General features: G+C 34.1%; 1 protein-coding gene across 1 annotated transcript in view; it reads right to left on the reverse strand.

The window, feature by feature from the left end:
• TSHR (thyroid stimulating hormone receptor) overlaps positions 1-23,308 on the reverse strand; it is a 147,682-nt gene that overhangs the window by 55,203 nt on the left and 69,171 nt on the right. The window contains exons 3-4 of the mRNA XM_003756198.2: positions 13,629-13,700; positions 7,528-7,602 (exon numbers count right to left, since the gene is read on the reverse strand). Coding sequence (XP_003756246.1) covers positions 7,528-7,602; positions 13,629-13,700 — 147 coding nt within the window. The remainder of the gene's footprint in view (positions 1-7,527; positions 7,603-13,628; positions 13,701-23,308) is intronic.

The following is a 23,308-nucleotide window of genomic DNA, read 5'->3' on the forward strand; positions in this document are numbered from 1 at the left end:
TTTCATAAAATCTTTAAGAGGAAAGTATGATTGTGCCAGGATTACCAGGGGTGAAAGCAGGAAGTTTATTTTTTACAATAGAGCTGGAGGATATAGAGAAAAAAATCTATTATATGTATTGCTTTTTTTCCCTAGCAACTGATATGTAGGACAAAATACTATCTTAATTTTTTCTCCCGGGGCAATTGGGGTTAAGCAATTTGCCCAGGGTCATACAGCTAGAAAGTGTAAAGTGTCTGAGATCACATTTGAACTCAGGTCTTCCTGACTGCAAGGCTGGTGCTCTAGTCACTGTACCATCTAGCTATCCCAGCAAAATATTATCTTAAAAGCTTTCCTTAAGAAGAAATTTGGGCCAAAGAGGAACCGGAATACATTATGGAATGAAAAATGGATAATTTTGATTATATTAAGTTAAAGAGTTTTTGTACAAACAAAACCAATGCAGATAGGATTAGAAGGGAAGCAGTCAACTGGGAAAAAATTTTTACATCTAAGAGTTCTGATGAAGGTCTCATTTCTAAAATATATAGAGAGTTGACTCAAATTTATAAGAATACAAACCATTGATAAATAAATGGTCAAAGGATACGAATAGATAATTTTCAAATGAAGAAATTAAAACCATTTGTGGTCATATGAAAAAATGCTCTAAATCACTACTGATCAGAGAAATGCAAATTAAGACAACTCTGAGGCACCATTACACACCTCTCAGATTGGCTAAAATACTGGGAAAAGATAATGATAAATGTTGGAGGAGATGTGTGAAAATTGGGATAGTGATACTTTCATGGTGGAATTATGAGCTGGTCTAACCACTCTGGAGAGCAGTATGAAACTACACTCAAAGAGCTATCAAACTGTGCATACCCTTTAATCCAACAGTCACTCTACTGGGCCTGTATCCCAAAGAGATCAGAAAAGAGAGAAAAGAACCCATGTGTGCAAAAATATTTGTAGCAGCCATTTTTGTAGTGGCAAGGAACTGGAAACTGAGTGGATGCCCATCGGATGGGGAATGGCTGAATAAATTATGGTATGTGAATGTTATGGAATATTATTTTTCTGTAAGAAATGATTAGCAGACTAGGCTTATATCCCAAAGAGATCTTAAAGAAGGGAAATGGACCTGTATGTGCAAGAATGTTTGTGGCAGCCCTCTACCTTTTCAAAATTCTCACATGCTATCCTTTTAATAACAGATTCTGAAATTTTGTCTTGAATTGACAGGCTCATTGGCCTCTATTTTGCATTTTCCCTCTTGCCTTCTTTTGAGATTGGGGACATTTGTCTGTTTCCAGTATTGTGACACCTTTTCAATCTCCATGATTTTTCAAGTCACTGACAGTAAATGGATTAGCAATCACATTTCGAATTTTCAAGCAAGTAAATTCTTCTTTCTGGACCTCAGTTTCCTCATGTATAAGATGAGAAACAATAATCTAAATAATTTCTAAAAGTTCTCCCCATTTTTAAGAGTCATAACAATTGGTTCATTCCACTTGGGATAGCAAGCTAAAGTCATACTAGTAAGTAATAGGACTCTAAATGAGATGGACTAATTAATTCCAGAGTATGAAGTGTGATTTTAAAAAATCATTAATAGTCAATCCTATTATATCCAATTGTTTTAGAAAAAGTGAATTCAAACATGATTGATATATGAAGGAACAATGTAAACGAAATACAAATTTCAAGTTGGCATCTGTTCAGTTTTTTCTGAGAGAAAAAGTAATATTATGGAAAATTGAATTGCTTCACAATAACTCAGAAACTGCCCTTCCAACACCCACTTCCTCAAGCAAACATTTCTTTGTCAAGGAAAAATGCTATATTTATTGTCTATCTTTTGGTGCAGTAGGAGCTGTGAAAGAAGAAGGGCTGGTTTGAACTCTTCTTATCCCCATTTCCAACCCCCACTTATCTTCCTACCCCAAGCCTTTTCTGGAGACCTGGAATTGAGACTGTTCAATTAGCTTGAGACCCAGCAGAGGACCAAGGCCATGGACACAGTGACTGTTAATTGTATTCTTTATATGCTTTTTAACCAGTTAACAGTTATAAAACTGTACTACCATTTTTCATTAGGTTTCTATCTTTTTTTGATGTTATTGATATTTTTGAATGTTGTGTGCCACATCCATTTCCCCATAAGTGCTATGGTTTTTAATGTTCAGTTTTGTATAGTACACTATTTCTAGAGAATGCATATGTCACATTATAGAGCTGCCTGTATTATCTCATACTTGTAGAGTATAATTTACTCTTCAAAACTTTACTTCAAAAACACGTTCTCATATGATACTTATAGTTTTAACATGAGTATTTTCATGTTTATAATTCTTTCTCATTATCAAAATAGAATTTCCATAAATATTTTATGTCCATTTGTTACAAACTGAATAATATATCCATGAATTTATCAGTGTAGATACTTCTTTCTCTACCAATTTATACTGGAAACTCTCCATACTTTTCTACTATGGAGTTTTTGTCTGTATCCTTCTGCAAATTATCTAGAATGTCTGCAAATATCTAGAATCTGCAAAATGTCTAGAATGGATTCACTTAACATGCTAGAGATCTTCCTCTGATTCTTCTGGTGTTTCAAGGGCATCAGTAATCAAGTTGTCTATTTATTGTGTATCACTGCTTTGTCATAACTAATATACCACCTTACTTCTTGCATAGATCATCATTGTTAATTGGCCAGGTCTGAATATACTTACCATATATCTTTTTTACTGTCTTTTGAGTCATTTGATCAAATTGAATGATGAGGTTCTTAGGGTCCTGATGGTAAGATCCAAAGAATATCTTTTGCTGTCCCTTCAAACTCCAATATTGTAAGATTCTATGATTTCTCTGTCTCCCTACGCTCGTGATTGTATTCTTTCTTCTGCACTATACTGAAAGGCTAGAAAAGGTGTGCCTGCATTTGAATCTTGGTCTATAGCCAAATAATCCAAAAGTTCTTAACTTGGGATGCATGAATTTGGTTTTTTAAAATAATATTTTGATAACTATTTCAATATAATTGGTTTCCATTATAATCCTATATATTTTACTTTGTGCATTTTAAAACATTATTATGAAAATGGGTCTGGAGGTTTCATTAGACTACCAAAAATATCCAAAACATTAAAAAAAATGAATTACCCCTATCTTAGTCTAGTGTCCCAAACCAACTCAACTTACCTATCAAAACTTTAGTCCCATACAGAGGAATTATCTACTTACAGAACAAAGTTTAAATGGAGATCAACTTCCTTTCTCAATCAAAAAAGTAATTTCTGGTTCAGCCACAGATCATAAGAGCTGCCTTTCTATTCTCTTCATAACTCTATTAAGTCCTTTGCTCCATACCTATATCTATAGTATAGAGGGATGGAAGATGGATAGAGTCATACAATCTTTTTTACATTTCTTTTTTTTGCTGAGGCAATTGGGGTTAAGTGACTTGTCCAGGGTCACACAGCTAGGAAGAGTTAAGTGTCTGAGATCAAATTTGAATTCAGGTCCTTTTGACTTCAGGGCTGGTGTTCTATCCACTGCGCCACCTAGCTGCCCCCTTTTTTACATTTCAATCACAGTTATTGAGCACTTCCTTGCCATAAAAGATAAAAGAAATAGTTCCTCTTATCTGAGTGCATTGTAAAGAAAGTTGGATTTGAAGTTCTAAGATTTCTTAAACCAGTTAGAATACTGGCCATTGGCCCATGTATTATAACCTTCTGAACCTTGGTTCATGTGTAAAATGAGAATGTTGGAATGGATAATCTCTGAGATTCCTTCTTGCTATAATAAAAGCAACAATAATAATAAGGACGATTATAATTAATGTCATGAATTTATCATCATCATTAATATTATTATCATATTGTTTTAAAGTTTGCAAAGCGCTTTATATACATTCTCATATTTGATCCTTAAAACAATCTTATGGGGTAGGTTCTGTTTTTAATCTCCATTTTATTTATGAGAAAACTCAAGTTGAAAGAGATTCAATGACTTATTCAGGATAACATAACAGCTATCTGAGGCAGGATCCAGACTTGGGTCTTCCTGACTCAGCTAATGCTCTATACACTGTGCTATCTCGTTGCCTTTAACATTACTTAATTCTAAACCAGGAAAACTCTGAAGAAAGAACCTGCTTGGTCACTCATGCTATATTTTATTAATCCTTTCCCATTACTTCCCTATCTTTTTATTCTGAAAAAAGAAAAGAGAACTTTGTACAAGAATTTTTTAATATGCTACTTTTCAATTTTTCATTGAATTTTTAAAAAATAGAAATTCAAATTGAATGTGACTGTTCATGGTTTAAGGGGCAGGGTTACTGCAAATCAGCAGACTAATTTGGCATAGTTTGTTGATTTAATCAAATATCAGAGTCTACAGTTCCTTTTTCCTTCCAAATATCCATCCTACACCTCAGGAAGAGCCAAGAACAAACCTCTTGAGAAATCTACTTGCCCAATGAAATCAGTTTTATGGCAGGAACATAAATCCATCAAGCCTCATGGTAAATTATAATCCGGGAAGAAATGGAATTGGGGAAAGAATAAAGGAGACCATATAGGAAAAGAGCAGAAAGAAGAGCTAGAGTACTAGAAATCATTAGTGAGGAATACAACATTTAAGAAAAATGTTCTCCATTAATATTGTTCCTCTAAATGATTTAAATGACCCTGAATTGTTCCACTTCAGTTTGGCTTGGGTTGCTAAGTTGATGGAAGTAATGAAATTGAACTGAGATTCCAAGCAAGGGTGGGAGTGAACTGACAGTTAAGAGAGACTGTAACTAGAAAAAATTTCAGCACAAGACAGACTACACCAGGCCCAGAGCTGGGCGGAAGAAACTAGAATAGCACCTGCTCAAACAGTGCAATTAATCTCAAACTTTCCTAAGCACTAGATAATCTTACAGTATCTTAAAGGGGGAAAAAAAAAAAAAAACAAATGTAAAAATGACTTTGAATGTTGTTTTTAAAAAGAAACCAGCCAGAAGACCATTAGTTACAAAATGAACACCGAAGTCATTAACCAGGCACTGTATTTTTCAAACTTAAATACTTTGTTTTCTTTTTAAACCATTCTTCAGAATAATGGAAAGGTCAGTCTGACCTTCAGTATTCAATACATGTAGAGCTCAATTTAATTCAATAAACAACTATTAAGCAAGGCATAAAAACCTGCTTTATTTAAATGTGATTTAAATTTGTACCACTTAGACTAAAAGGATGCTCAGATATATTTTAAGGAATTTTGACATTAACTGTGCACTTTGCAATTAAGAATGTTAAGAACCAAATAAATTCAATGATTTGACCACAATCACACAGATAATAAATGGGATAGATCAGAAATGACCCCAGATTTTCTGGCTCCAAATATAGAAATTTTCCCACTACATCAGGAATACCCACATATTTTTACCCATTATGCAGAATACCTTGGGATAGATGCTAAAAACAAAATAAAACAAAACAAAACCCAACAACAAACAACTACCTAATTTTAACAAATTGAAAAGAATTATTATGAAGTGGAGTGACTTCAAGTCAAACTGGATTTGAGGGCTGATTAGTCACTGTGATTTGGGGCATCATTTGGTTTTTTTGAAATTGTCTCCTTATATAGACAATTAAAGATAATAATAATCATATTTATACTTCTTATATCACAGAGTTGTTAAGATAAAATGATAAAATTGAATAAAGAACTCTGAATTTGGGCACCATATAAAAGTCATTCATTCTTTAATATAATTTTCCAAGTGATGACATGTATGTATACATGCATATATATATATTTATATTTCTAGACATAGATCTAGTAAAAATTTAGAATTTTTGTTGTGATACTAGGAAGTTTTGAGTCTAAAATATTATAACAAAATAACCATATAATAGATAATATAATGGAATATAGTATATAATATGATATAACAATATGATGTATAAATAAATGATATAACAAAATAACCATGCAACATAATATAATGGAATATAATATATAATATGATATAACAATAAATGTTATATAAAATGTAAGATAATATAGAATAACATGGTATATCATATTATGGTAGTATGTGGATAGAATAGAATAGAATAGTAGAGAGAGCAGTATAGCATAGTGGACAGATAGTGGCACTCAAGTCAGGTAGATTTGTGTTGGCATATTTTGGCATAATCTGTGTGATCTTTGACAAGCCAATTAACCTTTAAGTGTTCTAAGTAACTATTGAAATTGCAGAGAAGGGGTTGGAAAAGGAAATTTACTTTCTTAGGAATTCTGTAAACAAATGAAATCACAAGTCTACTCCCTGTCCATATATGTATGTATACATATGTCATATATGCATATACATGTAGGTGTGTTTGTTAAAGGTTTGCATGTTAAAAACTTAATCCATTACAGACATTATAAATTACAATTTTTCCATTAAATTATGCCATTTTATTCGTACTATTTTTCTTTGGTTCATTATACAGATATAATAAATATAACAAGTAATTATAGTAAGCCAATTATGGGTTAAAAATCCTTTAATATGCAAAAAATTAATTGCTTAAGCCAATTTAATTTATATTCAAAGATTTTTTAGCCTATTAAACCCTTGGTTTTAAAGAGTTACTGATTTTTTGGGCTGGATTTTCCTTCCCAGTAAGATTTTGAAAACTCAAAAAACCCCAAGAATTTCATGCATACTGTCTGAATTATCACAGATTTTGAATTAGTAGGGTTTTACTGTACTTTGATAATCACCACTGCATGTTTGTTTTAGCACCAAGACTCCAAAAACATTATGTAACAGGAGAACATAAAATAATCATATAACCAAAGAAGGTATTTATATCCCAGCATGTCTTGTACTTTAGCAATTATATAAACACAACCAATGTCAATTCAGGAAAATTTATAAATCTCTGGGTTTGGAGAAAAGATTCAAGAAAACACTTGCATTTGCAGAATACATCATGAAAGAAATTATGTTTTAAAGTTTGGTAAAGCTAGCATGTTCACATTTTTACATTTTAAAAACATTACTGGAGCTGTTTGATATTTATTGTCAATCATTCAATATTAAATGTCTACTATAGGCCTCCATTGAATCCAGTTCTCAGTTTTAAGACATTGAACTTATTATTATCCCAAATAACTACAACACTTCTATATTATATGATTTGATTTATTAGCTTCACCAAAGGCCTTAAAAATTATAAACCTTTTATTTATTTATACCTTCTATTTACCTTATATATATATATACCTTATATATACCTTCTATTTATTTATATAAAAAGTCCATTCTAAAGCTGCTCCTGAGAACAATACTTTTCATTTCATTAGCATACTGATATAATTAAGTCTTTATGGCATTGAGTCCTTCATAATTTCATAACTTTGACCAACATTATAGGTTTATGATGCTCACCATAATTTAAGACATTATCCTTGTTAATTATTTGAGGATGTGACTTGTTTCCAAATAGTACATTTTGTTATACTTACATATGAGTCATCTTACTCAAATTGTAGAATGAATGGGCCTCCAGTCTTTGAAGAGTTACATCAATGGATAAGTAGCTAAACACCACAGAAATATAAGACAAAAAAGGGGAACTAATAGTTATGAAGTAAAAACATACTGTTAATTTATGGCAATCTTATGAACCAAAAATCTCAGATATTATAACATGACAACTTTGATATGGAATATATATATGTACATGTATAATGTGAGCGTACACATACTTTGCTAGTAATATCATGATCTCTTATGACAAGACAAGTACTCTGCTCTAAAACATTCATCATCTCTCAGTGGGGCCATAGAGTGGAAAAGAGCGTAGGGAGGAGAAAGATAGTCTTTTTATTTGTATATACATCACATTCTTTTTTTTCCCCTGAGGCAATTGAGGTTAAGTGACTTGCCCAGGGTCACACAGCTAGGAAGTGTTAAGTATCTGAGGTTGGATTTGAACTCAGGTCCTCCTGAGTTCAGGGCTGGCACTCTATCCACTGTACCATCTAGCTGCCCCCATCATATTCTTTAAAAAATATATATTTTCAATTCAAGGAACAAAACAAATATTTCCCTAACAGTTAAAAAAAAAAGATTGCACATAAAATTGCAAATATGCTATGTAAGTTCCAGTGGGTCTTTCAAGTGCAGGCAAGGGTACTTAATGGACTAATTACAAGAATTGCTCTTGTTACAAATCTATAGTCATCTCTTCTTGAATGAGAATCATTGATTTGAAGCTGCCTTAGAGAACACAGTATCTAACCCTTCATTTTATAGATAAGGAAACTGAAGCATAGAAAAAGTGACTTCCTGAGGGACTTAGCAAGGAATGTATTATATGTAGATTCTCTTTTAAAATTTCAAACTTTTAGCATCAAGGAACAGGTATCCAAATCATCTTATTAATAAAATGAAAGTTGATGATTTAAAAAGTTTTCTCAAATTCCCTTTTGCAGTGGAAATAGTTTGTTGGTTGTTGATTGTTCCTTCATTCTAGAAAAGACCCAAAATGACATATTATGTTAGAATCAAGTTATCATGTGTCTGACTGTGACTGTGACACCAATACAACCTCAGAGTGCTCTGCCATAGATCGGATACAAATGAACATTTGGGGTGGATTCTCTAACTTTGCTTATCTTATATTTCTTTTAAGCTTCTTCAATTCTGCTTTGCTTATAGAGGGCAGAATCTTCTCTGATGGGAGCACGCCCTGCTGGGTGATCCTGTGCCAACATCTTCCATGTCGTCATAAATCAATTTTAAAGTTTTTACAGTTGCAAAATCTAGGTGACTGTTTTCTAATTGGAGATATTTCCATGACATTTCAGAAATGTGATCATTAAAAATGGTATTGTAGTTTCAATTTCACCTGCTTATAGAGGAATTACAGGAATAAAATCTTTATAAGTGGATTGCTACTTGACTGTTTTTGAATTATTTTCACAGTGCTTATGATTGATTCCACTAATTCCTACTTATTTCCTTTTTGAATTGTCTATGTTTTAAAGGATCATCCTTTGATTGACCAGGTCTTGTGACCTAGAACCTTTTGTAGATGGGATGACATCACCAGATGCTTTAGAATTCAATCCCATGTGGAGAATCAGAGGAAATACTGTGAGGAAAGGAAAGGCATTAAAACAAAGTAATTTCACTGTGTAGGGATAGGATTAAGTTTGTGGGTTATTTGGATTTTGTTTTTCTTTTTAAATTGCAGCCATCATTTAATCAGAATAGGAACTCTCAGTGAAGAAAATTTCTTTGCTAACTTTGCTGGGGGTCACATAGCCCATATGTCAGGGACAGGACTTTGATCTTGCTACTTCTTATATACTATGTATAGTCATATGAATATCTATTTACATGTTGTCTTCCCAATTAGAATGTAAGCTCTTGGAGGGCAGAAACCATATTTTTGCCTTTCTTTGTATCTTCAGCATTTAGTGCAGAGTTTGGTACATAGTAAAGGCACAATAACTGCTTTTTCATTGATTGAATGATAGCTCCTACAGGAACTTTGTAATTCTCTGGTAAAGAGAACATGGGACTACATACATCTCTAGCTTAGTTAGCATTCAATATCAGGAAAGTGATGGAAATGCTGATATTAATGCCTCTAGAAAGGAAAAAAAATAATTCTCTTTTTATCATTCACATTTTCCCCCCTAAGGTATTATGAGAGGTGATGTTGCATAGTAGATAGTCAGGAAGACCTGGCTCTAAAGCATCCTGATATGACTCTGGGCAAATCACTTCACCTCCCAGCTCCCCTTTACCCACCCTCATCCCCTACTTCCCAAAAGTCTTAAAAACTATAGGTTACTGAGCAGGTGCAGATTACTATTAGCAAAGGAAATTTACTCACTGGAGAATTTAGTCTCTTTTTTTCTTCTGTCACATCTGGTAATTATGTAAAAGTGTTTAAACAAATGATTTCAGATCAATTCTGAATACCACACTATAAAATTATTATAACAAGAAAGGAAAGAAGAAAAACAGGTCCTTCTGCAAGTTAAAGTAAGCAAATAAAGTGATTGAGAGAGCTGTTGCTAAGATTTGAGTTGTGATATTTTCAAAAAATATCCTTGCTTTGAATTTGCAAATTAAAAACACTAACATAATGGAAAGAAGTTGTTTACCTTTTGGAATAGATAGCTTTTAATTGTACAATAATTCAGAGTCTGATTCTTTTTGTACAGCAAAATAATGTTTTGGTCATGTATACTTATTGTGTATCTAAGTTATATTTTAATATATTTAACATCTACTGGTCATCCTGCCATCTAGGGGAGGGGGTGGGGGGGGGTAAGAGGTGAAAAATTGGAACAAGAGGTTTGGCAATTGTTAATGCTGTAAAGTTACCCATGTATAAATCCTGTAAATAAAAGGCTATTAAATAATAAAAAAAAGGAATAGATAGCTTTTGCTTGGAAAGCTGAATGAATATAACTTGGGTAGCTATTGTTTAAGGGAGCTAGTACAAAAAATACATCAATTTTGTTTACTTGGGTGAATTTGTACCCTTGTCTCCAAAAGACTCAGGAAGATATCCTGGTGAATCTCATAGATCTCATAGAAAGGAAGAAAGAAGCATTTAGTTAGCATCTACTGTGTCAGGCACTTTACAAATATTATCATTTGTTCCTCACCACAATTCTGGGAAATATTCTCTTTCAGCTGAAGAAACAGGCAGACAGGGGTTAAGTAAGTTTCTCTGAGTCACACAGATAAGTGACTCTGGATTTGAATTAAGGTCATTCTGATTTGAAGTTTAGTGCTCTATCCACTGAGCTACCAAGGTGCCTCAATGGAATAAAATATCATAAAATCATAAACTGAGTTTAAAGGAACTTAAAGGCTATCTGGTCTAACCCCCTCATTTTCATAAAGGAGGAATTTGAAGCCCAAGAAAATTGAGTAGCCTTGGTGGTTATGTAGCAGATGACAGAAGATTTAATCCATGTCTGTCCTCTGTCTCCAAAGGTAGCACTAGGTCAAAAGACAGGTTTATAAACCTAAGATTCTCATCATCTATTTGTAGAAGGAGAAGGCTGGAGGGTGATTTTCTTTAGATTTCAGTTTCAATCCAACAGGTTTAGAAATTACCAAATAGAGGATGGCTGATTAGAAGTCTCATCAATGACCCTATTCTGGGGAAGCTTCTGTCCTCTCAGGATGATATGTTGAATGCAACGACCTCTAGAGGCATGGTCTCAAATAGCTCCCTTGTGATATTTTGTGGTATGTGATTCCAGGGGATTGATGACCAGGAATTTAGTGGAAAAAACAAATGCTAGAGTCTGTACAACCAGGCATCAGTCTATTGTCAGAAATTTTACTATAGAGAGATAGGATAGGATATAGTGCTAACTTGGAGGGCCAGTAGGGTCAAAAATCAAAACAAAATTGTTAAGTCCTACTTAAAAAGGAAGTAAAATGTTGGGCATTTTAAAACAACATAACATTCCTTTTTTGCTTTCTTACAATATATCCTGTGCCTTCTATATCATCTCTAACTCTAGTGACATGACAAGACAACATAAAACTTCATTGAAAAGCAGGAGGATTACCAATACTAGAGTCAAGAGGATTTGAGTTCAAATCCAGTCACAGAAACATCACTTTCTATCTATGTGACTCTCAGCAAGTCACTTAACTCCAATTGCCTTGCAAAAAAAAAAAAAAAAAAAAAAGTAGAAGAAAAGTAGATTGGAGGGCAATCAATCATTTCACTACATTTAAAATAACTAATGGAATCTCTTGCTATGATAGTTTTATCATGTGAGAAAGGTTCTATTAATAGAGTTCAATCAGCCAAAAGCACAAAACTACATCCTTGTCTTGCCTTGTGGATTTCCTATAAAATAGCTAGTCAGTTTAAAAACCAAATTTTAAGTGTTTGGTAGATTATCTTAAGTTGACAAGCATAGACTATTCCCCCCCCCCCTTTTTTTTTGGTATTCCCAGAACTTAGGTAAGTACTTAATAAATGTTTATTTGAGTTAAATTGAGAAGAGTAGCTAGGTGCAAAACTTATTTCAGAAAGGTGCCTTAATTGTCTTGCTGTTTTTGTTGTTACAGTTGTTGAGTTGTAATTCATTCTTTGAGATTCCATTTGAGGTTTTCTTGGCAGAGATAATGGAATAGTTTGCCATTTCCTGCTCTAGCTCATTTTACATATGAGAAACTGAGGCAAATAGGGTTATGTCTTATCCAGGGTCACACAGCTAATAAGTGCCATAAGACAGATTTGAACCCAGGAGGATGGGTCTTCCTGACTCTAGATCTAGCACTCTATCACACTGTGCCACCTAGCTACCCCAATGATTTATAATGATTTTTTTGTTGCATTTTTTGTACTTCCTCCACAAAATTCTTTTTCTGATGTTTCACTATTAACTGGAGGAGACTCTGGGTTTTCAGACTCTATCAGTGGACTTTGTGCACTTGTAAATTCCATCAAGTTGAAAGAACATCAAGTTGGAGTCTAGTAATGAATACTGTCTTTCATTTGAAGACCAGTGTGGCTAAACTCAAAGACACTTGTTATCAAGTTGGTTACTGACAGAGGAGATTTTTAGCCAAAGGAGTATGATACATTGGTGAAATGGATGATCAATCACATCAATAAAATAACAGGCCTTTAAATATTGCATTATCTAATGGAACTTGCAGCATATTCTTAAAAGTTAGCAAGCTAAAATTTTGCTGTTTTAAAGTGAAATTTTGAGGAAGAATTGAGTGGAATATGAGAGATGAATGAAAGAAGAAGAAAATGTCTTTAGATGGTAAGTAAAGGTATGAAAAGAACTGAAATGATTGGAGGTGTAGAAAGTACATAGAAATTGAGGTCATGAGTAACAGGACCAAACAAGTTTGCTATAGAATTGAGCATGCTTAAAAACTGCATTGTGGTAAGAACTGTGCATTTGATTTGGGAGTGAAAATTTAGGAAAGCATCATCTTAACCTTGATGTGTATAGTATTTTGCATATTTTATTTTATCACAATAAAGGTAGATTGGAAAATATTTTTTAATCCTGTTTCATGGATGAAGAAAGCAAGATACAGAAAGATTGAGGAGTTGTTAAAGCCACTGCTTAGTGACCAGTCTTAATAAACCTGCATTAGAATCAGGTCTTCTGACTCCAAGCTCAGTGTTCTTTCCATGACATATCTCTATTTATTCTACTGGAAAGCCAAAGAAATTTGATTCATTTTAAGGGATGCTATAAAAGTCTAAGGACTAAGTGAATTTGAATTAATTTTTCATTTTAAAAATTGTTAATTACAATTTTTTTTCCTGAGGCAGTTGGGGTTAAGTGATTTGTCCAAAGTCACAGAGCTAAGAAGTGTTATATTAATTACAGCTTTTAAAAAATAGAACTGCCATACATCTCTAATCAGAATAGGAAAGATGGGAACCTAGAGCCAGACAAATATTGTTAGATTCTGACAACTTTAAATCGCTAGAAATTTAGTGGTTTTATGGGTATGTAACAAATTACTTCTTTGAATATTATGCAACTTTTTAGAAATGGATAATGAAAGCTTACTTGTTTAATGTTAAAGTATAACTTACATCCTGGAAATGTTGGGCAGATTTGCAAATGCATCACTGGGGATGGTTTTCAGATGAGTCTCTGTGAATTTCCTATGGAATAAAACAAAGTTGATCAGTTACAATTTTAATTCATCCGAGTTCTGTTTAAGAAACATGTATTAAGCAGAGTAGGCTGTGATCAAGGCATTGCATATAGAGTTATTCTAAACACTGATGCTAATTATAAAAACATTAATTAAAAAAATGGATCTCCTTTTGTTACTATGCCTAATCTTAGTATAGAACTAGTTGCTAAGGCTTAACTTTTCAAGTTCTGCAACATTTTCATCATTCTTCTGCGATTGCCATTTCATGAGATACCAAGCCATGCTCACTCCATTCTCACTTCAACTTACTCTGCAGATTTTTCTTCCTCCTAACCAGTTTTCCATCCTTCTTTTCAGCCCTTCCCCCATACTTCGCCATTTATTTTTATCTTTCCCTATTCAAATGCAGTAGTAGCAATAATAATAACTGCTAGCATTTATAGAACATGATTTTCAAAGTGCCTTACATGTTTTTACATTTATTCCTCACAGTTGTTCTGTGACGTAGATGCTACTATTATCTCCGTTTTATAGATGAGGAACTGAGAGATTGTGACTTACCCAGGGCTACATATCTAATAAGTGTCTGAAGAAGAATTTAAATTTAGGTTTTCCTGACTTCAAGTCCTTCACTCTATTCATTGTGCCATCTAGCACAATGTATCTTTAATGGAATGTGTCTTGAATGGAATTCTTTTGAGAATTGTTTTCTTGTGTTTGTATTCTTAGCAGTTAGATAGATCCAACCTAGATCTAAGCATCTATTTATCTGTTTGTCTATAGACTATCTATCTATCTATCTACCTACCTAATCTAACTAGCTAGTTATGTCACATGTAGCTCCATTCCCCTTGAAACCCCCTAGTTTAGGTCCTGACTTCTTGTCCTAGAGTACTGTAATACTCTACTTGATTTTCCACCTTCAATCCATCACCTCTCCAATCTGTTTTCCCCATTTCTACCCACATTTCTACCCAATATGATTCATGGCATTGCCCTACCCAAAACCCTCAATTACTCTAACCTCTTTTTTTCCAGCTCACACCACTGCTTCTCCCCTCTTTATATATGCTACATTTTAGAGAAGCATTACTCTCCATTGCCCACTCTTATCATGCCCCTTCTCATATTCTTCCTTTATAATTTTTTAATGGCATTTTTAATGTTTAGGATGAATTTTTTCCTCACTCTCCATCTCCATCTGCTGAAGTCCTTCCTTCAAACATCATCTCAGATACCTTCTTTTTTATGAAGGCTTCCTTCTCTCTCTCTCTCTGTCTCTCTGTCTCTCTGTCTCTCTCTCTCTGTCTCTCTCTGTCTCTTTCTCTGTCTCTCTCTCTCTCTCTCTCTCTCTCTCTCTCTCTCTCTCACACACACACACACACACACACATACACACACACACACACACACCCTTTCATTGGCACATTACTTGAGCCTTACTTTGGTATTTCCTTTGCATACCTTGTTTTTCCCTCCATCACTATCCTTAAAAATGAAGACTATTAAATCTAACTTTGTATCCCATTGTGCCTGGCATAAAACCTTGAAAACAGAGAACAAGAATTCATAATGAAAATAATTCTAAATGCTAAATAATTAATATTTGTTACATCTAAGTTGAATTTCACATTATTTTCACTATAGTTCGTAACTATTAGCCACATTAACCTTCATTTAGTCTGTTAGATTATTATTAATCATTCTATTTCCCTGGGTTTAATTTTCTTTAATCTCTGTTACTACAATGATTGAAATGAATATGTAACCTGCATAATCAAGAAAGAAGCAGTTCCAACCTCATTTATTTATGTGACCTACTAATCTTCAGGGCAGTAAAGAAAGAACTGAGGTTAATGACAAAAGAATAGTTTGTTAACTGCTTAGAATCCATGGTATTTTATTATAAAGCATGATGCTGTCTTTATCACCAATCCAGAAATGCTACCAAGTACTTGTCTCAGCTTGGAGATCTTTAGTTTAGCTTCACTTAAACTGGCTCTAGCTGGCAACTTGGTAGGTAAGAGACCCGGTTTCCAAGCTGAAAATGTTTGCAAAACAAAACAGTGCTCATAACAGAGAATTTAAAGTAAGGTACCATCGAAGAGGGTGCTAATCTTTAAACATTCTCTCCCTCATTTAATAATAGCTACTTTCACACCTATTATTTATTTTTATTCTCATGGCAACTTTTTGAATTAAAATGAAATAAAATATTCCATTTGAGTACCCATTTAACTATAGACAGGCATTTTACTGGCTGCTGAAGATACACAAATGAAAACAGATGTGAGTTCTCCTCAAGGAGCTTAAAATCTAATAAAGAAGATTAAAAAATGCCAAACAAATGGCTGAATTGTGAATCATGAAAATGCAAAGGATGGGTTCTGATTAATTTAAGAGGGAGAGATCACTACCAAATGGAAGAAATCAAGATAGGTTTCATGGAAGAAGTAGCCCCTAAATTGGATCTTGAAGGAAATTCCATTAATAACAATAACTAATTATTATTTATGTAGAATTTTTTCAATTTATAAATTGTTTTTCTGACAATTGTTTTCTGAGGTAGGTTGTGCCAGTGTTATTTATTCTCATATCCTAGAAGAGAAAAATCAAGAACACAGAAGTAATATGAATTGCCCTTTGTTGCAAAGATAGTATGCAGCACAGCTACAACTCAAATTATATCTTCTGACTCCAAGAACAATATTCTTTTTATTAACCAGTTATCTCCCAACTTTTTTTATTCTATATCCTTAATATACATTCTCTTCTGCTATATACATATATGTTTGTATGTAAATTTACATATAAATTATGTAGTCTATATTCCTATAAATTCCAATGGCAGCATTGCATTATGGATAGTCAACAATGGGCTAAAAGTCTTGTGTTCAAGTCTTATCTCTGAGACATCCTACCTATGTGTCTTTGGGAAAGTGTCTTAATCTCTCAGTGCAATGATCAATTCTCAAGACTCATTAGGTTATACAACAACATTGTGTGATGATCAACTATGATTGGTAACTCTCCTTAGCAATATAATAATCCAAGATAATCCCAAAATACTCATGATGGAAAATACTGTCCAAATCTAGAGAAAGAACTTTGGAGTCTGAGTGCAAATTAATGCCTACTCTTTTCACTTTATTTTTTCATTTCTCCTCATTTTATTCTGTTTCTTCTTTCACAACATAACTAATGTGATGTGATTTAGGAGAGCAATTTAGGCACTAAATGATGTGATTGATATAGACACTTAATGTTGGGGTTTGTTCATGTAAAGAATTTATAATAGCCATTCTCTTTGGCAAAAGGTAGGTTTATTTAGAAGAAGAGGTTGTGGACAAAATGAGAAGATACGACAGACACCAGGAATGGTAAATATGAAATAGAGTTGGGAGAGCATGTAACAATTAACAATGGAAAAGACAAATTTCTTAGTGGTATTCACAGTTAACCAGGAGAAAGGGAAAACCCCATGAGGTTGGAGTATGCCCTTTGCTGGCAGGCTAAATCCATGGAGGAGTTTAGCACCCTAAAAGAGTTATCTATAAGAAGGAGAAAGACACTGTGAACATGATGGGGAGAGGAGAAGAAAGACACCAGGAGGCAGAGTGCCCTAACAGGCTTAACTCAAAGGGGTTCAACAAAGATGATATGAGACATGGACAGATTTGCAGGGAAAATTTAACCTCAGGGATTTGACATAACTCAGATTTCTGACTGGACACAGAAAAGTGGGGCTACCCACGATTTTCACAGAGGGTGGGATTTTAAGATTGAACTGATCCCCATCAGTGCCCTTCCCTGTTTGCCTCAGGAAATAATTTTATCAGTATTTTGGGTTTTCTCTGTCAACCCCATTTTGTTACTTCATGTGGAAATATATTTTACATGATTGCACATATATAATCTCTATCAAATTGCTAATCATTTTAGGAAGGGGAGATGGAAGAATGAATGGGAGAGAGAAAATTTGGAACTCAAAATTTTGTAAATAATGAATGTTAAAATTATCTTTTCATGTAATTGGAAAATAAAATGCAATCTTTTTTAAAAAGCCTCTAAATTATACCAAAGATATTGCAGTGATAAAACAAGTTTCTTCATCCAGGAATTCCCACTCCAATGTAGTCACAGGTCCAGTATAGAACCAGTTCCTGTCCTATGAATTATATAAAAGTAGTATTGTGCTGATAATTATGTACCTGGAGAATTTATACAAAAGATAGAAATGGGATGAGGATGAAATTATATTATAAAATAGGTTGAGTACCTGTGTTATGATTAGGCTAAAACCCCTCTAAAGAACCAATAGTGATAAAAGGAGGCCAGTGATGACAGGGGAGTCTAACAGGGAGTCTTGACCTATTAATGAATAAAGAGGGTGATGTAATTGTGTTTGGGACAAGTTTATTATTGACTATTTTAGGAAGGGTGGGATGTGACCCATGTTCCCATTGTCATAGATCAAATGTTTTCTAAGTACTTGACAACACTCTGCAAGCAGAGCTATATATAATCAGACTCCAGGGTACTTTTTTCATTGTGAAACGACTGGAAAAGTGCAATTCTCATTGCCTAGACAAAGTTTGGGTTTAGTCTCTGCGTAATAATGATTAGCACAGATGGTCAGAACTTAATATCCAAACAAAGAGGGAAAGAGTAGAAGGAGGTGACAAAGTTAGCATGGAATTTGGGACTGAAACTGAAAAGTTTCTTAAACTTTATTTGAGGCTTATAGTTCTAATAATATTTATACTCTATCTTCCAAAGTACCAATTTTTACAGTATATAACTTAGTTTGCCAAAAGACACACACACATGCACATATGAGTCATTACCCATTTAACATGGGGCAAGAGGCAAGAAAGGTGCCCTGATCAGTTGCTAGTGGGTTTGGGGGCAGAGCTAGGAGAGCTAGAGACCAATTTGGGACACAAATGTGATAAATCGGTACCGAATCCATAACAATCTCTTCTTATCTGGCCTTTCACCTATATGCTGCCCTTTTGTTAGTGAAGCTTGGAAAGAAAGTGTGGAAGGTAAGAGGTATAAGACTGGTTATTAAACCGAAGCAGCCATTGGGCTGATCATGTCATTGTTGTAGGCTTATGAAACCTGGACAGTATACCAGCACTTTGCTAGGAAACTGAATTACTTCCATTTGAATTGTCTTAGGAAGATTCTGAAGATCGCCTGGGAGGATGAGCTACCAGACTCTGAGGTCCTTTCTTGGACTAAACTGACAAGCATTCCATCTCCGTTGGTCTGGCCACAATGTTCGAATGCCAAATGTATGCTTGCCAAAAAGATTGTTTTATGCGGAACTCAGGTCTCTCAAGAACTTGGAATTGATGGTATAACACAGAAGACACTGGCAGTCTTCTCTGGGCAGTCCTCAGAATAGCGTGCCCTTATCAGAGAAGGTGCTGTGCTCTATGAACCAAGTAGAATTGAATTAGCTCAGAAGAAATGGGAGAGCACAGAGTTAGAGAATCCACCCCAAATGTTCATAGAGATTATTTATATCTGACTTGTGGTGGAGCATTTCAAGCTCATATTTGTCTGATTAGCCAGAATCAGACACCTTGTAACTTAACTAACACAGTGATGGTCCTTTTCAAGAATGAAGAACAACAATTAGCTTTCTAGATATAGGAGACTTTAAGACTGTCCTCTTTTTTCTCTACATTTTACTTATTCTCTTGGTGATCTAATCAGTTATAGTTTCTACCATCTCTTGTCATACAACTCCTGAATTAAGGAAAGGATTAAGCCATTTGAAATGCTCCTGGGAAAGGAATGAGCTAAATTGTGGTATTAGAGAGAAGGGGAATAGATGAGTATAGATTTAAAATTACTTCCCTCAGAGGCAATTACTTTAGTAGATTCAGGCCAATCTGCCATTGTTGCATTTTCCACAGCAGATTCATGATGTTCCATCTACCTCTGAAAGCATGAACCCCCTGAGTGAGGAAAAGGCACATCCACAGGACCTAAAGGGCTTGGAAAGGAATGACTGTACTTATGAGGGTGGGGTCCAGACATGAAAGAGTACAGCTAATAGTTTTCCTTTTCAGCTTTGTTGTTGTTCAGTCATTTCAGTCACCTCTGACTCCTGATGACCTTTTTTGGAGTTTTCTTGGCAAAGACATCAGAATAATTTTCCATATTCTTCTCTAGCTTATTTTATAGTTGAAGAAATTGAGAGAAACAGGGTTAAGTGACATGGCTCAGGACAGCTAGTGTCTGAGTTCAAATTTAAACTCAGGATCTTTCTGATTCCCAATCCAGCACTCTGTCCACTGCACTTCCTAACTGCCCATACTTTTTCAGCTAAATAACTCACTATTCCTAGCTGTTAATCTCTATTGAGAACTAACTTGATATTCTTAACTTTCTGCTTGCTGATCTTCTTCACCATAGACATCTCACAATTAGCATGTTCAAAAACAAATTCATTACCTTTCCCCTTTTTTTCAAATTTTCCTATTTCTGCTAAGAGTACCACCATTTTTCCAGACATCCAGGTTCACAACCTCAGAGCCATCTTGATGTCTTTCCCATCCCTTATTTGTAATATCCTTTCATTTGCTGATTCTTCCAGATTTAATTATAACTGTCTTCTCACTGTCTCACTGAGACTACGCAATAGTCTTATAATTACCCTCTAAACTTTCAGTTGCTTCCTTTCCAAGCCACCCTCCACATAACTTCCTAAGTCACAAAGCCAGCTATGTTAGTTCTATGCTTGAAAATCTTCAGTGGCTCCCTATTGCTACTAGAAAAAAAATTAAATTCCTTAGCTTGGAATTTAAATCCCTTTACAAGTTGGCTGCAGCTAACTTCCCTGAATTAATGCATCTTATTCCTCTTCACATATTCCACATTCCTGCAAAACATATATTGTTTTTCCAACTGAATTTAAATAGGTAGTGGTACTATACCTCTATCTGGTCCTCATTTTCTGGTACTTTGAATCATTACTTCCTAGTCACTTCCATATTTGCTCCTTGGGTTTGATTTTCTCTCCAGTATAATTCCCTTGTCTCTGCCCTTTGGGCATGGGTTGGTTTTCCTTTAGGCCTTACTTTGGAAAGAAAATGGAAAGGTAATACCCAGCTTACTAATTAATTTCTCCCCACCAAAAGTGACAATTCATTTGCCGGCATAATGAGATTTATATATCCCTGTTTGGGGAAGTTATAAAAAAGATAAATCCATAATTTTCTTTAGTTCAGCTTGAGCTGAACCGCTAGGATTCTCCAGATAAAATTATTCTAATTTTAGATCTGCTAATTATGAATCTCTCTCTTTTTTTGAAATATATATTGCAATTTATATAGGAAAAAAAATCTTTTCCTTTAGGATGGGTTTGTTAGGCAAATCCAACTGCATAAACCCTGGGCCATGATAAATGCCTTGAAGGGTCAAAAAGGGAATGTTAGTTGGAATTTCTGTCCTGACTAATATTAGTTTCCATCTCTAGTCCTAAATATTCTTGGCAACTCTAGGTGATGTTATATTCATTTTTCATCTGAAAAACGTGTTTGACTGTTCTTTATTGTTCTGGAATATTGTCCCTCCTCTCTGCTTCTTAGATTTTCCAGTTTAAAAGAAATGGTCCTTGAAAGTCCCTAATCATAGAAACTTTCTTTTTAAGTTTGGGAATTTTTTAAAAAAATTGTTTTATTTATGAGCAGTATGGCTGATCACTGACAGCAAAAGGAATCAATAAAAAAAAATGAAGGAAAGTAGTCTAGCAGAATCAGATTTCAAACCATACTAAAGTGGTAATCATCAAAACAATCTGTACTAGATATGAAATTGAGTGTTTGATCAATGGAACAGATTAGGTATATAATGCCATAGTAACCTACTATTTGATAAACCCCCAAATCCAAGTTATTAGGTCAAGAACTCACTATTCAACACAAATTGCCTGGAAAACTAGAAGGCAGTCTGGCAGAAACTAGGCATAGACTAACATCTTAAACCATAAACCAAGCTAAGGTCAAAAATAGGTATATTATTTGGATATAAAGAGTGATATCATAAGTAAATTAGAGGAGGATAAGGAAAATTATCTGTCAGTTTTATGGATAATGAAAGTTGTTTATTGTTAGAAGAATTTTCAAGTTAAGATGGAAAAGCATAATTTTAGAATAGTGGTTCAATACATGTTAAACAATCATGAGAGACATTTAGCACAAGATACTTATTACGTGAAATAGTTAATGGGTTCAATCAAATATGACTAAGCAAAGCAGAATCATATATGATTAAGCCACATGTTCTGAGTGGAACTGACCTTTAAAGTCTGAGGGAAGAAGGGCAAGATCTAGGGAGAAAGAAGAGGGCTTGGGAAGGAGTTAGAGAGAAGCTGGGGAGGGACCAAGAAGGGGTCTGGTAGAATCTACATGACTTGTGACTTGGTACCAGTCTGTCTTGATATGCTAATCAAGATGGTCTTAGAAATTGGTCTATGTGTGCCAGACAATGGAAACAGGATGGAAAGATTAAAGTTACTAATGTTCAAGTTCCATATCAATTTATGACCTTACAAGAGATAAAAAGACAAAATGGATAATTTTGATTACATTAGATTTTAAAAGTTCTTGTGCAAACAAATCTAATATAGCAAAAATTTATAAGGAAAGAAAATTGAGAGAGAAAATTTTTATGTCAAGTTTCTCTGATAAAAGTCTCTTTTCTCAAAAAGGAACTAAGACAAATTTATAAAAATAAGAGCCATTCACTAATTGATAAATGGTTAAAGGAAAAGGGCAGGTAGTTTTTAGAAGAAAAATGAAAGCTATTATTATATGAAAAATGCTCTCAATAACTAATAATTAGAGAATTGTATATTAAAACAACTCTGAGGTACTGCCTTCTACCTATCAGATTGTCTAACAAGATAGAAAAGGAAAATTAGAAATATTGGAAAAATAGGTTCATTAATGCACTGTTGGTAGATCTGTGAACTTGTCAAACTATTCTGGAGAACAAGTTGGAACTATCCCTAAAGGGCTATAAACCACACAGACCTTTTGATAACATCACTACTAGATCTATATCTCAGAAAAACCAAAGAAAAAGGGAAAAGACCCATATGTACAAAAATATTTATAGTAGCTCTGTTTGTGGTGGCAAAGAATTGGAAATTTAAGAGATACCCATCAATTAGGTTATGGCTGAACAAATTGTTCTATGTGATAGTGATGGAATATTATTGTGTTATAAGAAATCATGAAGGACGGTTTCAGAAAAACCTGGAAAGACTTAAAGGAAATGAAATGTTCTCCTTAGAACAAGGAGAATATTATAGACAGTAACAGCAATATTGTAATAATAATCAACTGTGAAAGACTTAGTAACTCTGATCACCACAGATGATTCATGAGAATTCGAAAGGATACATATAATGAAAAATGCTATCAGTCTGCAAAAAACCAATGAACTCAGAATATGAATAGAAGTATATTTTGGGAAGCAGTGAGGTGGTGCAGTGGATAGAGCACCAACCCTGAAGTCAGAAGGACCTGAGTTCAAGTCTGGCCTCAGACACTTAACATTTTCTAGCTTCACTTAACCCCAACTGCCTCA

The sequence above is a fragment of the Sarcophilus harrisii genome, chromosome 2 (assembly GCF_902635505.1).
Source record: "Sarcophilus harrisii chromosome 2, mSarHar1.11, whole genome shotgun sequence".
Taxonomy (NCBI): Eukaryota; Metazoa; Chordata; class Mammalia; order Dasyuromorphia; family Dasyuridae; genus Sarcophilus; species Sarcophilus harrisii.